Below are 12,685 nucleotides of genomic sequence, written 5' to 3' on the forward strand. Positions count from 1 at the left end.
GCAGAGGAAAAGTGCTCGTGAGGGGAGCTAAGTAGTGAGGGACTAATGAGGAAGGGAACGAGGAATGATCAGGTGTGACGGGCAGGATGTGAAATGACATGAGAGTTAATTAACCAGGCCGACAGGGTGAAAACAACTAATATGACAGGGAATTCGTGGCAGTCAGGTTATTTTACCTGCATTCTCAATAAAAACAAGCTCACTGAACTTGCTGGAATCCGCCCCAAATGTGTCATGCTTGATAAAAAAGTTACGGCCAATATCGCCCATCCTACTTTCAGTCAAAGCGCAGCTTTCAGTCAACTTATTGACGATAGGAAATCTGCGTGACATGACCAAAAGCATCGGATGTACATAACATTTACACTTCACGTAGAGGGCATCAGCAGGGCCATTGCAAGGGGCAGGGCCACAGAGGCAGGGCCATTGGGGAAGGAGGCCAGGCCCAGTCCAGGTGATGGATGCAGGAAGCAGGTTGCACTTCCTGTTGACCCTTTGACACACAGATCTTCAATTCATGCATAGAGCAAGTTGTTATTGTACCTGCCCCTGGTTTTTACTTCTGCCAACCCCACACATATACACTACTCCCCTGGTTCCGTGTTCCGGTGCCAGATTGTTTTTGTCCTACCTCGTGTGTGTGCAGTATTATCCCGTGGTAGGATTTGGGGATTTTGACCTGCTCCCTGTCGGACTTGTTTACCTATACAGGACTGTCTCAGAAAATTAGAATATTGTGATAAAGTTCTTTATTTTCTGTAATGCAATTAAAAAAACAAAAATGTCATGCATTCTGGATTCATTACAAATCAACTGAAATATTGCAAGCCTTTTATTCTTTTAATATTGCTGATTATGGCTTACAGCTTAAGAAAACTCTAAAATCCTATCTCATAAAATTTTAATATTTCCTCAGACCAAGTAAAAAAAAAGATTTATAACAGCTGAGTGTTTGTCAAGGCTCAGGAAACCCTTGCAGGTGTTTCGAGTTAATTAGACAATTCAAGTGATTTGTTTAATACCCTACTAGTATACTTTTTCATGATATTCTAATATTTAGAGATAGGATATTTGAGTTTTCTTAAGCTGTAAGCCATAATCAGCAATATTAAAAGAATAAAAGGCTTGCAATATTTCAGTTGATTTGTAATGAATCCAGAATGCATGACATTTTTGTTTTTTGAATTGCATTACAGAAAATAAAGAACTTCATCACAATATTCTAATTTTCTGAGACAGTCCTGTATATGACAGCTTGCTGCCTAGTAAGAGATCTCGTCAACTACTGTAGCTCGTCTCCAGTGATTGTCTCTGCTTTTAAGTCTCTGCTCTGCAGCTTGAGATGTTAATAGGAATATTAGTGTTATCCAATAACTTTTCTTATTTAAATCAATGATATGAATACATTTAATTAAGAATAAATTATGATTCGAATTGAATAGACAGGATCATGTTGACAAAATTCCAAAGTGATATTTATATTTTCAAGCTGAGAATTTCTCCAAAGTTATGAGATATACAATCCATTAGTGAAAAACTGATTTTGGATAACAGCAGACTAACTTCCTATGCAAGGCCGGACAACTGTTTACAATAACACTGTTTGTACCTCAATTTAATATATGATAAAAAGTTCTTCTAAATCCTTCGTAGAAGCCACTTAAGAACAAATCTGAACAACGATGCAGTCATGAAACTTGAAGGAGTGACAAGGTCAAACTGAAGGATGAGTTTGAAGATGGGAGTGGTCAGAAAGGGCTCATTGTCCATCCTCATTTTATTTTTGTATTTCTCATATTTTAGTTGTATTAGTAGTAAATAATAGAAGGGCCCTGGTCTTGAAAACAGAAGAGCAGCACAGTAATATTGTTGATTATTGGTGAATTTCAGAACACACGCGCTCCATTGTTGTCCAATAGGATCCAGACATGTACTCATTTATAATTTAAACACCCGTCCATTTCAGTCCTCCACTAAATTTTGGGTTGGAGAAAGTTTTTAGTTCCGCAGTGACGTGATGTTACCGAACATTTTCATGAGGGATGAACTGTGTGTGTGTGTGGAGAGCAGGTAGGTGGGAGCTTTTTTCCTTTTGCATAGCGCTGAGCACCTTGCGGCCTCAGGCAACAGTCTCACACCTGCACTAAAAGCTTTCTGAAATAGATTTCCCCCCTCGAGGTGAAAGCTTCACCTCATCTGGCCGGCTTGAGCATAGAAACGAGGCTGAGGTGGCCGTGAGGATGGGTCAACGCTTCAGCCTGTGTGTATCTCTCTGCTCCTGCATGCTCTGCTCGATACAGATATACTGCCTTGTGGTGTTTATGTTGTTCTGAGTAACAACGATTTCATCACGCCGCCTTGTAAATGTAATAAATATGAAAGATATTGTTATGATTCATGAAGGATTAGACCCGAACGTAGAAAGGACTGAGGAGGAGAAAGAAGGCAGTGTTCAAAGAATGGCAGGTCAAATTTTATGTAATACAAACAAACAGACTGCTAAGTTACTATAAACAGGAGTAAGGAATGACCACGATTGAAACAATGAAACAGGGGAGACACGGACAAAATAATTAAGGAACTAATTGGAACACATGTGGGGTAAAACAGGTGAGGGAACAAACAAAGGCAGGAGGTACAGACAGAGTAAACAGGAAACACTGTGAACATACATAAGTTGTCATGAGCAGTTATGACAGGGATAATACAATATAGATGTATTATTATTGACAGATGATACATCTGTGCCACATCAAATGTAATTGATGTCGCTCTGGGGCAAAGATGTCTCTCAAAGGTCGGTTCCTGTCTCCTAGGGGCCCGTCCTCATCTCCTCTGCTTGCATCGCCCATAACTGGGGCGGGGGGCATCAGCAGGGCAGGAGGCCGGCCCACCAGGCAGGAGGCTGGTCCAATGGACCCTATGAGACGTGAAGTCACAAGGAGAGGAAGCAGAATTAGTAATGTGCAATGGAGAGATGAAAATTGATCCATAAGGAGAGAGAGAAGAGGAGATAGGAGCTCAGTGGATCCTAAAACGTCCCCCAGCAGCCTATAAGCCTGTAGCAGCATCTCTAGGGGCTGGACCAGGTGAACCTGATTCAGCCCGAACTATAAGACTATTAAAGAGGAAAGTCTTAAGTCTACTCTTAAATGAGGTGACTGTGTCTGCCTCCCGGACTGAAAGTAGAAGCTGGTTCCATAAAAGAGGAGCTTGATAACTAAAGGCTCTGGCTCCCATCCTACTTTTTAAGACCATAGAAACCACAAGTAGCCCCGCATTTAGTGAGCGCAGCTCACTAGTGGGGCAATACGGTACTACAAGCTCCTTAAGATATGACGGTGCATCACCAATCAAGGCTTTGTAGGTGAGGGGAAGAATTTTGGATGCGATTCTTGATTTATTCTCCACCCCCACCATTACCTCTAACCACCGGAGGCCAGCAGTCTCCCATCCCCCCCTCCAACCCTTTCTTCGCGACCCCCTCTACCCTTCTCGTTCCGGCTGATAATCATCCCTCGACCTCGTCATTCATTTACCTCGCAATAAACCAACCGTAAACTCATTGCTGTGGTTTTTGTTCGTGAAAAGAGCTGAATATATGTTGGTAACCGTGTGTGTGTGTGTGTGCAGTGAACTAGTAGAAGTCAACCTGTAGATATAAAGGGACTGGGTGTGAAAGGGAACCATAAAGGACAGTGATTGCATACTCGGAGCCATGGTGTCTCCATCGCGTACGCTGGTGTGCAGCCTTCACATGGAGAGAGGGAGGATCTCTGCGTTGTGCCGATCGTGACTGGCAGCATTACGAAGACTACTTGAGTATCACATCAGCGGCTGCTTGTGTCGAGCATGAAAAGGGTCGCGCTGCAGAGGGAGGAAGGGAGAAAAAAAAGAAACTTCTATTAGGCTTTATTGTGCTGTCATGGAGTATCTGTTCCCAACTCGAAGCCATGCAGGCTCTTGTGACCGAGCTCTTACTTTTCATCTCAATGTGCAACACACAGCAGGAGGCGCGAGGACACGCTTCATCAAAACTCCAGCTGTCGCCTTGAAAAGGACGCCTTCCATTTTCCATTTCAATTTGATGTTTCTAATCTGAGCCCTTTCACATTAGAGACATGAACGGCTCAATGAGCTGGATGCTTCCAGAGCAAAGAAGTCTTGCATACACACACACACACATTTATATTTAAATATACAAAATTGGCATTCTCTAATGACAACCTTTGGTAAGTTTAGAGAATTTTAGAGATAAATAGCCCAAAGAAATGAAATGTTTTTGCCTGAAGTGTCTCTCTTTAGATACCATTCAGAGCACCAGTCCAAATGAGATGAGCTTTTACCAGTGGGTTCAAAATAAGTCAATAAAGATAAGGAAGTAAAGATCTTCAAATGTTGTTGCACTGCACATTTGTTTCTGAATTGTTACTTCTTATATCAGTTCATTTAAATGCTCTGTTATGATCAAGAAATGGGAAAAGTAAATACAAATATCACACACGCCATGAATATTACGGTCAACATTCAGGAGACACGTCTCAGCTAAACATGTGCCGGTTTCACCCTTCCTCTTTGCTCCTGATGTCCTGCCGTTACTAAGCAACCAACCTGTGCACTGCATGCGATGAGGATGATGATGCAGTATTTCTGCAGAAAGCCTCCCTGACTTAACTAAACAACAATCCGTGGGTCAGATTGTAAAGCCTTAGGTAGTCCTGTGCGTAATTATTTACATCTCTATATAGTTACCGTGTGCCGATATTTACAAAAGGAAAGAAAGGACATCTTCCAGCTGTTATCGATTGTTCCTCATCACATTACACGCGGCGCTCGCTGCAGTGGCCACAAAGGTTGCGCCCTAAAAAATAGGCATATTTTTTTAGGGGGGGGGGGGGGCTAAATGGGTTACATTGGTATTTATTGATAAGTCAACATGGAGGCTCTGCAGTCCAAACCCACCGTCTTCTACTTAGTGGCAATATTAAAGATTTTCACTTAACACTATAAATACACATAACTAAAGTTTACTTTGAATAGTGAGCGGGTCAATACGACCCTGAACAGCACAGGTGTCTCATCTCTATTTATCTACCACAATGAAGAAAAAAAACTTACGAAATGCAAATAACATTTTGGAGAAAATACATGTTATGGTAGACTAATGCAATTAATTTGTAGATTTTTTTTCAATGTACCCACAAAATTGTTTGAACATGTATTTTTCATGAAAACGAGTGAGTTCTCCTGATTGAACTCTGATCTATGAAGGGGTGAATAACTCCATTCCACTAAAAAGTGATTGAATTGTTAGTAATGTTGTTGGTGTCTGACCACTTTTGGGTGATTCAACATTAACCGGGTCAAATTGACCCGGGAACATCACGGCTGTATGTAAGAAACGAACATGCTATGATATATGTGATATTCCTTTATTTGTCCCACAGAACATAACAGGAGGGGTAAATAAATGTCTGTTTCCTCACGGCCAACTCAGGAAAGTGTTGCAACATTATAAAATGTGAAGGAATACATCTGTTATAAAGCAACCCGAACCGTGTTCTGCGTAGACAATAAAGTTGCGGTAATTTAGCAGCAACTCTCAGTGACAGTCAAAATAAAAACTAATTGAATTCCAGCTCCGTAAACGCTCCGCAGCAGCTCTGCTCCGACTTTCAAGCGGACATTGTGACGTCATACAACAACATGCTCTGGGCAGCCTTGCACTCAAATGACCGACTTCAAGGGCCACTGCGGGTCAGTGGGTAGCTGGTCCGTCTATCAATCAGGGGGTTGGCGGTTCAATCCCCGCCCTAGTCGATATGTTCTTTGAGGGAGACACTTAACCCTGAATTGCTCCCTACGGTGTATGAATGTAATATGATTGTAAATCGCTTTGGATTATAAACGGCAGATAAACGAAATGAGACTTCTCCAAAAAGTCGGTCAGCTGTAAATCGGTCGTTCCTCGTCATGACGTTCAACTATGTCGCTCTCGCTTTTGAGCGTGCTTTCCGGTGACTACGTGGATTTCATAGAGCAAAAATAAAAATTGTTCTATATTTGACACATTTTCAAACTTTGCACACCATTCTGAAAAGTTACCACAAAAATCATATGTAGCCATTTCAAGTGAAAGTAGCAAAACAAAGTTACATTGCCATTACAATTTCTTTTTTTATGCAGAATTGTCCATTTTGGAAGTGTCTTTTTGGATTATAATTATGGATGCATTAATGTGATAATTACTTCCGTTTGCAGCTTGTAAATGTGGAACTAATTGTATTTACAGAATATATTTCTGGATAGTGTAACCTACTTTATTTCCATATTTAACTAATCAGAATCTGCAAAGTAACTAAATCTATTAAATACATATCATGGGTCAAAATGTATAAAGTTAAAGTACCTCATAATTGCACTTAACCAGTCCTTAATTAAATGTACTTTGGGTGCTTTCACACACCGATCAAAGTACTTGACCCCAAAGTCCAGTGTGTCCCAAAACAAGGAGCACTACTGAGAATGCGTCGTCATGGCCACCCAAGTAAGTCGCACACGGCATCCGTGTAATTATTTCCTAAAAGCCTCCCAACTTGATCTGGAAATGTGACGCGATGTGCTCCCCAACAGGCAGTGGGCTTCACTCCTTTGAACAATGACATCATTCATGCAAAGAAAGGCTCAACACTGAATGCAGGTTGTCAAATAAAATAAAACTTTATTAAGCAGACAACAATATTTGTACTTTGCAAATTAAATGAAATATAACTTAAGGGGAGCAGTTGTTTTCATTTAATGTCGACAGCGGCAGAAAGAGGATGGAATCTTCCAAAAGGTTCACTCAAGACGCCATAGATTAAATGTGTATTTAATAACAGGACTACCAACATCTGTCATGTTTGAGAAACAGTGGCACCGAGTGAACCCGTTGTTATTGATGTGAACGATTTCCCCCAGCTGGCAAATCAAACATGAACACAGCATTATGACACCTGGAGGTCCCTCCGATGCGTCGCTATATTGAGAAGACGTCAATCACACAGATGCTGCCGTTGCCCGATGGGCGCTCGGTCTGAGGCGTGGCGTTTATCCGACGACAACGGTGTCCTCGTCTGGAAACACGTAGGAGGGAATCTCGAGGTTGAGGGGGGCGGGGCCTTTTCTGATGCGGCCCGAGGCGTCGTAGTGGGAGCCGTGACACGGGCAGTAGTAACCGCCGTAGTCGCCGGCGTTGGCGATGGGCACGCAGCCCAGATGTGTGCACACCCCGATGACGATGACCCAGCTGGGGTTTTGGAACCTGTCTTTGTCGTGCTCGGGGTCGCGCAGCTCCGCCAGGTTCACGCCGGCCTCCGTGGCGATCTCCTTCTCCGTGCGGTGGCGGACAAACAGCGGCTTGCCTCTCCACTTGAAGGTCATGTTCTTGCCTTCGGGGATGTCGCCCAACTTGACCTCGATCTGGGACAGGGCCAGGACGTCGGCCGTGGCGCTCATGGAGGAGACGAACTGCGTGACCACCGTCTTGGCGGCGTAGACGCCCAGCACGGTGGTGGCGCCGGTGACCAGGTAGGAGAAGGTCTTCCTGGATTCGCTGCTCTCCCGGGACGACTTGTTGGGGTCGAGCACATCTGGACGGCGGTAGTCGGAGAAGTCCGGTACCCTGATATCCGTGTGGGCAAATCGGACTCCTGCACAGCCTGCAGACAAGAGCAACACCGGTCAGCAGTTAGACATCGACCAATGAGAGCCAACACCAACACAGGGCGGGTCCATTTGTGCTGGAGGAACTCCGATTTCTAAAACCGTAACTTGTCACAATATACACGTATGCACTTATTGGCAATTGACTTTAGATGCATTTAATGTGGCGATCCATTTTATGATCAGCACACTGTCCCACTAAATGAATTGAAATCCAGGTTAATGAAATCCGCTGCGCTGATATTCAATGTGTGGGATGACAGAACGTTGGCATCTGCTGCGTTACAGCGTGTAAACAAACGATGTGGCCATCACTCAAGATCAGACGAAAACTAATACTTAAAATATCTTCGAGAAATGACAGCCATCAGCGAGCGGGAAACCTCGAGGCTCGAGACTTCCACGAGTCGGCCGTCACCACATTTGGGTTTTTGTAGCCCGATGTTAGATCTCGATTCAGCACGGCTGCCTCGTTATGACCTTCATCATAACGAGCATCAGAGTGTGTCTATTTCTATGGAGTTATTCGTAATGCTAGTCATCTGTGCCTATGGGTCACATTTTTACTCGTGTAGACAAATAAGCTTAACAGAACATAATTCATCATCAACACAACAGACTCCATAATACGAGTAGAGACCATGTGTTGAAGGGTCAGAGTAGATCATGATATGCAGGACATATGGAAGAGCAACCACATAATCTATTGGTAGCTAACATTAGACCACAGAACAATCGTATCTGGTTACAGTACAGTGTTATGAAAATGTGATCGACCTTTTACCACTTCACTGACACGATGTAGAAAGTCACGGGGGTGATACGAGGACACCAGCGTTTGAAATGGCTAACCTCACGGTTCCATGATAGGAAAGATGACTATCCAACCTCCATAGTTTGTTTCGAACCACAAAAGGTGTCGTCAGTCCCACAAACAAGGGAATAAGAGCCACATCGTCCATATGCGACGTTGACCTCAATGTAGGCGAACAAGATGCGAGCTAACAACCCGGAAAAGCCGGAAGCTAACGCTAGCTACGCTAAAGCTAGCTCCGCTAACACGAGCTGCACTCTGGTATCTCTCAGTGGTAACTGGGTGTCATATGTTAGCACAGACACAGCTCAGGACGATCACTTTCACCGTCACTTGCAATGGACATGTTAGAACAACAGAAAGTGGACTCAGCCAGCTAACGTCGGTAATGTCAGACTCACCATTAATGCTGACCGTCACAGCAGGCCCCGTCTTTGGGCTTTGACCGGTGAGCGATTCGCGGCAGAGGAACTGTTTTTTCGGGTCCAGTAAAATCTTCTCTCCCTTCAAGACAACCCCGGGGACCAGAGTTTTCAGGGGCCCCGCCACAGCAGCAGCTGTAGCTTGCATGTAAGGGGAGAAAGCCCCTGACCGGGCAGCAAGAGACATCATGTTTGCGGCGAACTGCTGCTACGACGACCTTGTGTTGTCGTGACCGGTGCGGTAACGGCCTCGCGTCATCACGTGCGTCATTACGTACTTACGTCATTACGTAATAGCGACCGACACCTCCGTGGACTATTTATTGTCTTTATGCAACACATACACTGTGTGATTGCACAATGAAATTCAGTTGTACTTTAGTTAATTTGATGCGAAACACATGTTGTTACAAGTGTTGTTTTTTCTTGCATTTACTCTTTTCATCCGAGCGGTCGAGGTTAGTAAGTCGTTTATTATATGGCATTTTTTCGCTCCTAATGTTTTGTAAATAAAAACAAATTGTAATATGTTATTTTGTTCAGCTCTCATGTCTTCTCAAGACATGATGTGTTTCAGGTGTTTCCGAGCAACCAATTACTTAACTTCAAGTTACAGTGATCAATAGAAAAATCATTTTGCCGATGGGTGCCCTTTTTTTGGGGGGTTTGAGCACCTGCCCCCCAACATGTCTGTGCACGTGCCTGTATATATATATATATATATATATATACATAGCCACGTGCAAAAGTGCCCTTTCTGTATTCATGTCAAATACACATTATTGTGGTCGTCATGCTCCGGTTTATTTTGTCTGTTTTTTAGATGTGAGACGGGAGTTGTTCTTCCAGAAAGCCCGTCGGCCCAAAGATGAACGTTACGATTAAAGTCTCCGTTTGATTCCTTCTACAGGTTGGAACCGACATGCCACGTTCAACGAGTCCAGAAGGCCGAGCCCTGTGTCCGGCTGCTGGGAGGCGAGGAGCTTCCGACGGACTCTCCAGGAACTGCTGGACGAGATGCCGGCTCATGTCTCCTGTCCTCAGACTCCAGAGGACGTCCATTCATGCTGCTGAGGTCCAGCGGTTGTGGAAACGTCCTCCTCCATGTTGTCTGTTCTTTGGTTTTGTTTCAATGTTCTCCATCCAGTTAGGAGTTCGGTATAAAAGCATCATTTCATATACTGCCGGGTTCTGTTACTTTCTCTCCTATTTTCTATTTTTGTCAATGAAAATCTTGTTTATAGAAATGATGCATTGCTTTAGTTGGATTATTTAGAGTGAAGATATATGTTGGTATTTGTTACTGATGGTTGCCAACTGACATGACACGTTTTGCCATGTTGGATTTTTTGTACGATAAAATATCTTTGTGGTCATTTAAGCTGTTTGGCAAAACACAAAACAAAAATATAATCGTCTAATCGCTATGAAGATGAAAAATGAGCACTGGCGTAAACTAACAATATATTAGACATTAATTATTAAGAATCAACACAATAAGTAAATATAAAAACTATAACATTGTAGTGCATAAGTCTCAACCATTAAAGTTGATTTATAACCCAATATGATCATAACAGTGTTTGCTGACCCAGTAGTTTGGAATAAAAAGACATTTAGATGTTGCTGTACATGTATTTATTAAAATCAGGAGATAATCTAAATACTGTACACAGTTAACATGAGCGTACAGTATTCCATGTGACAAATGAAAGAATTATTATGTCTCGTTCAGGCTGAAGTGTCCATCTTCTTCACAGCTGCTTCCTGTGTGGGCGGGGCGGGCGGTGTCAGGGGGCTGGGTGGACGGGCGGGGGGGGTCCTGATTGTACTGTTCAGTGGTCTGCTGAGGGTGACGGGTTGGTTGACGTCCACCCTCAGCTGGGAGAGAGACAGAGGAGTCCTGCCCTGTGAGACACAAACACCAGAGATGAATACGTTTGAACTGAACTACACAACCTTTACATTATTGTGTTGGATCTGGCCTCCGATGATGGGATCGTATTACTGATACTTCTGTAGTCTGAGTGAGGGATTACTTACTCCGCCCACTAAAAGAAAGGCAACCACCGCTCTTCATCTGGTCCTGTAGTCCTTCATCCTTCTCATGTGGTCCTCCCTCGTCATCTTCTTCGTCGTCGTTAAGGAGATCCTGGCAGACTCTTCTGTGTCACAGCAATCGATACCTAAATAAAAAAGTAAAACCACGCCAACCAGCCTTCCCCGCCAGGCGCGAGGGAAGGCTGGTTGGAACTTTATCAGTCCTGCCGGGGCAGTCGGGCTCCTCCTCTTCCTGCTCCTCCTGGTAGACTCTTCTGGTTTCTGGGGGGCTGGGGCCGGAGCTGCTTCAAGACGTTCCACAGCTAAAGAGAGGGTGAGAGGAAAGGAATAACCAAGGACAGATACGGGAGAACATTCCTGCCAACTGCTATAAGACTTTATAATAAATCACCTCTGACCATATCTTTCTTAAATTGATCAATAACCCTTTCACTGTATTTACACTCTATAGACTTTGCATTTTCTTTATCATCTAATTTTCTTAAATTGAATATTTCCTGCTCTGCTATTTTATTGTATATATTGTGTGTTTACTCTGTAACCTTGCTTCTATAACCAAATTTCCCCCTGTGGATGAATAAAGTATATGTTCATCGCTCTATCCGTCCGTCCGTCTGTCTGTCTGCATATATCTATCTATCTATCAATTGTCTCTCGGTCTGTCTATCCATCTATCTATTGCAAAGTATGTTTTCACATACAAGGAATGTGTCATGGCGGGTGGTGCAACATTAGACAATAACATTCAACAATCAACGGTAAAGTGCATACATTGTATCACATTACATTGAATTATGAACATTTTGGCATTAGTTGCAGTGCCAATTGGACAAAAATAACAGTATGGTAAAAAGAGTTTGACCTTTCCATGACCTTGACTGACCTTTGACCCGATTGATCCCAAAATCTAATCAAATGGTCCCGGATAATAACCAATCATCCCACCAAATTTCATGCGATTCAAGAACATTTTGACCTGTTCATGATTTGACCTTGACCTTTGACCCGATCGATCCCAAAATCTAGTCAACTGGCCCCGGATAATAAACAATCATCCCACCAAATTTCATGCGATTCGGTTCAATACTTTTTGAGTTCTGCGAAGATTTTGACCTGTTCATGACCAAAGACCTTTGACCCGATCGATCCCAAAATCTAATCAACTGGTCAGCCTAATAAACAATGATCTCTTCCTCGACTAACCTGATGGCCGCAGGGAGGCCAGGAGCTCCATCGTAGTCTCCACCAGCTGAAGGGAAACATTTAAGGATTCTTCATTAAATAAAATAGTTCTGGATTACATTGAGCAATAATAGATTCAGATTCCAGCTGCTAATCTATCAGTTAGCAGGTCAATATACAACTGTTTAGACTCGTGAGCCACACCTTCCAGACTAAACAATGTTTCATATCTTCTCACTTTCCCCCTATATAAACCTTTAATTGTGCATTGCTCTGATTTCTTACCTCCGTAGTCGATTCCGATGGCTGCCTCCGGGGGGCTGGGAGGGGAGGGGGGGGGGGGGGGAGGGGGCGGCGGCGGAGCTCCAACGAAGTCGCCAGCTGCAGGGAAACATTCAAACAGGATTCTTCATTCAATAAAATAGTTCTGGATTACATTGAGCAATACTAGATTCAGATTCCAGCTGCTAATCTATCAGTTAGCAGGTCAATATACAACTGT

General features: G+C 43.4%; 1 protein-coding gene across 1 annotated transcript; it reads right to left on the reverse strand.

The window, feature by feature from the left end:
- Nucleotides 1-6,695: 6,695 nt before the first annotated feature.
- On the reverse strand, nucleotides 6,696-9,184 carry LOC130192680 (cytochrome b-c1 complex subunit Rieske, mitochondrial). The gene is made up of 2 exons (XM_056412786.1): nucleotides 8,920-9,184; nucleotides 6,696-7,700 (listed from the first exon to the last, which is right to left on the reverse strand). Exons 1-2 carry the CDS (start codon nucleotides 9,128-9,130, stop codon nucleotides 7,090-7,092), a joined length of 822 nt encoding a protein of 273 aa, XP_056268761.1. The 5' UTR covers nucleotides 9,131-9,184; the 3' UTR covers nucleotides 6,696-7,089.
- Nucleotides 9,185-12,685: the final 3,501 nt, after the last annotated feature.

This window comes from Pseudoliparis swirei, chromosome 4 (assembly GCF_029220125.1).
Source record: "Pseudoliparis swirei isolate HS2019 ecotype Mariana Trench chromosome 4, NWPU_hadal_v1, whole genome shotgun sequence".
NCBI classification, from domain to species: domain Eukaryota; kingdom Metazoa; phylum Chordata; class Actinopteri; order Perciformes; family Liparidae; genus Pseudoliparis; species Pseudoliparis swirei.

What these genes read in the sequence shown, in the direction of transcription:
- LOC130192680 (XM_056412786.1), bottom strand. Translation starts at nt 9,130, where the DNA reads ATGATGTCTCTTGCTGCCCGGTCAGGGGCTTTCTCCCCTTACATGCAA. An exon ending in TGTGACGGTCAGCATTAATG is followed by an intron (nt 7,701 to 8,919) that starts GTGAGTCTGACA and finishes TCTTGTCTGCAG; the next exon opens with GCTGTGCAGGAGTCCGATTT.